At 46.1% G+C, this 2,500-nt stretch overlaps 1 protein-coding gene across 1 annotated transcript in view; it reads left to right on the top strand.

Annotated features, from left to right (window-relative positions):
• The first annotated feature begins 899 nt into the window (after positions 1 to 899).
• The window catches only part of LOC134439541 (aspartate aminotransferase, mitochondrial-like), a 20,923-nt gene continuing 19,322 nt past the window's right edge, over positions 900 to 2,500 (top strand). The window contains exon 1 of the mRNA XM_063189440.1: positions 900 to 1,037. Within this exon, the coding sequence (XP_063045510.1) occupies positions 955 to 1,037 (83 nt within the window). The 5' untranslated portion in view covers positions 900 to 954. The remainder of the gene's footprint in view (positions 1,038 to 2,500) is intronic.

The following is a 2,500-nucleotide window of genomic DNA, read 5'->3' as shown; positions in this document are numbered from 1 at the left end:
ATCTTGTCGTCGTTAGAGCAGGGAAAAAAGTTCAGGCTCAGTTTTTTTTTCACTATCACCCCTGTTCGTGCTGTATGCCCATAAATACACCACCCTGACTCAGACCAGGGCCACTGACAGCATTTTGTTGAGCCCTGAACAAAGTCATCTGAAAGGGCCCCCTCAGAGCTCTAAGTTAGCACCTGCAAGCAGGTGGCAGGTAGAAAAGACGTATTAGATGCTGTTTCCACGTAGCTGGATATTTTTATATGTGGATATTTTTTTTCTCCTGGTTGCATTGGTTTTGCATTGGTTTTGGCCTTCCGTTTCCACGTAGCAGATATTTAAAATGCAGATATAAAAAAGCAGGAGAAAAAAATATCCATTTAGGGGGCTGAAATGCATTTGTTTCAATGGAGGACTTATTTTTATCCACATGTTGCGTTTACACCTAAACAGGAGAAAAATATACCCTGCTAAAATAAATCCTGCTACGTGGAAACAGCACCTTAATTTGACCCATTAGTGAGTGTGTGTTTTACTAGTGAGATTAACATCTAGCCATTCAGGCGTGAAAAAAGGTTGAAAAAAGTTTTATCTGTGGATGAAAAAACGTTCATTTACAGCCCTGCATTGAATGTAGTCTAAGGTCTCAATGTTGGGGCCTCCCTCGTCCTAGGCCCGGAGCGACTGACCCGTTTGTTCCTCCCTTCCTCGGACCGGGTAGATAATGATGACGAGAGAACTGAGATGTGATTATTTTCCATCTTTCATCCACCGTCAGTTCCATGCGTCGCCACATCACCGATTTGTCCGCTAGATGTCACTGAAGAGCTAGATCTCTTCACACTTGGCTTACACACAGAGCGCACTGGATAGTCTGGACTGCCCCTCAATCGCCTCTTGCTACAGGCAGGCGCACCGTTGGCACGGTCTGTCTCTCTCGCAAGTGGAGAGTGGAGTGTGCGGTTGATCATGGCGCTCGTCAAGTCCAGCAAACTCATCCCCGCTATCGGAGCCTTCTCCCCAGCGATGGCGGTCTTCCCTGCCCGGGCAAGGTAGGTCCTCACTCCACTCCACCACATCTAATATTACGGTGCACTCCGTCGGGAATGTGACTGATGATCACCCTATAGGTTAAGAGTTTACGGTGCGGGTGTGTGCGTGCCAATGGAGCTACTCTTGCTCACAGGCAGTCAGATACTGTGTCTCAAATTCTGCACTAGGCTATGTTTTAGTGCGTAATTATTACGCCATAGGCTACGCACTGATAGCCTGACGAATGGAAAGAAGTATTAAAGTCTGGCTTCTCGCCAGGCTACGCACTGACTCATTAACATTGAAGTGCACAGGTGCGCCATTTGAGATCAAACAAGACAGAATCACTAGTAGGCTAGTTTGTAGTGATTGATAGATCCCGAGAAGTGAGAGATCCTGATCTCTCATCTTTGGTCGGAGTGACTTGAGCTAATCCCAATAACGGGTGCTGCTCGTGACTCATATTTTCTTCCTGTTGCCATGTGATGGACAGTGTCTCGTGGAGAGATGTCACTGCTCTCCCCGTAGCATCACTGCTGCACGCGGCGCTGTCCACAGGCGAACACACACGATGGCACACACACACACGGGTCAAAGACGTCCAACATGACACTGTCCTTCAGTGCTAACAGATGTTTTAGCTTACTGTACTGTAACTGTGAAAAACATGAAATTTCAAAACATTTTTTTGAAAAGTGAATGCATGAAAGCCAAGCCAAAAAAATAATTAAAAAAACCCTCTTTTTTTCATTTACAGTAAGCTAAAATTATCCGTTGCACTGAAGGACATGTTGAACGTCTTTGACCCCCCCCCCCCCCCCCCCCCCCCCCCCCCCCCCCCCCCCACTCTCACACACACACACACACACACACACACACACACACACACTTCAATATCTCAACAAACTCAACTTTGTCAGCTGAGTGAGTGTCTGCTTTTGAAGTTTTCTGATGTGTGTTGTGGTGATTTGAACTTAGGCCTAATTGTTTTATTTAGTTAATCATTATGATGCTGCTCCTTTTTCTGGTGTGGACAATTTGATGGCAGTGTGGATATCTGTCCTGCAAAATACTGGCTCGTTCTGTTGTGCAGTTCAACGTGTTTGTGGAACAAAAAATATTACAATGCCTTTGACATGCCGCACATGGCGTTTTATTACACTTATTGGGCCATAAAGGCCACCGTAAGTTCAAGTGTGCGAGAGGTGATTGGCTAATATGTGTTGACCTCTAGCCATTGATTGGCTGGCTATTTTCCTTTTCTTTCTTCCTGGTGAAATTGCTTTGCTTTCTCGCCGTGTCCTTTGGCTACAGCAGTGGAGGGCAAACGAGCCTCGTTCACAATGCTCATTTTTAGTCGCCTACCTGTCAACAGTGATGTGAAGTGTGAACTTGATGATTTTAGCTGTTAATTGGGGTTGATAACTGGTCCCCTTTCCCGTGAAGCAAAGCAGGGCCGAGCACAGAGATGTCAAGTCGGAAG

The sequence above is a fragment of the Engraulis encrasicolus genome, chromosome 23 (assembly GCF_034702125.1).
Source record: "Engraulis encrasicolus isolate BLACKSEA-1 chromosome 23, IST_EnEncr_1.0, whole genome shotgun sequence".
Classification (NCBI taxonomy): Eukaryota; Metazoa; Chordata; class Actinopteri; order Clupeiformes; family Engraulidae; genus Engraulis; species Engraulis encrasicolus.
The sequence above is the reverse complement of the archived record's forward strand: the minus strand, read 5'-3'. Positions and strand labels throughout refer to the sequence as shown.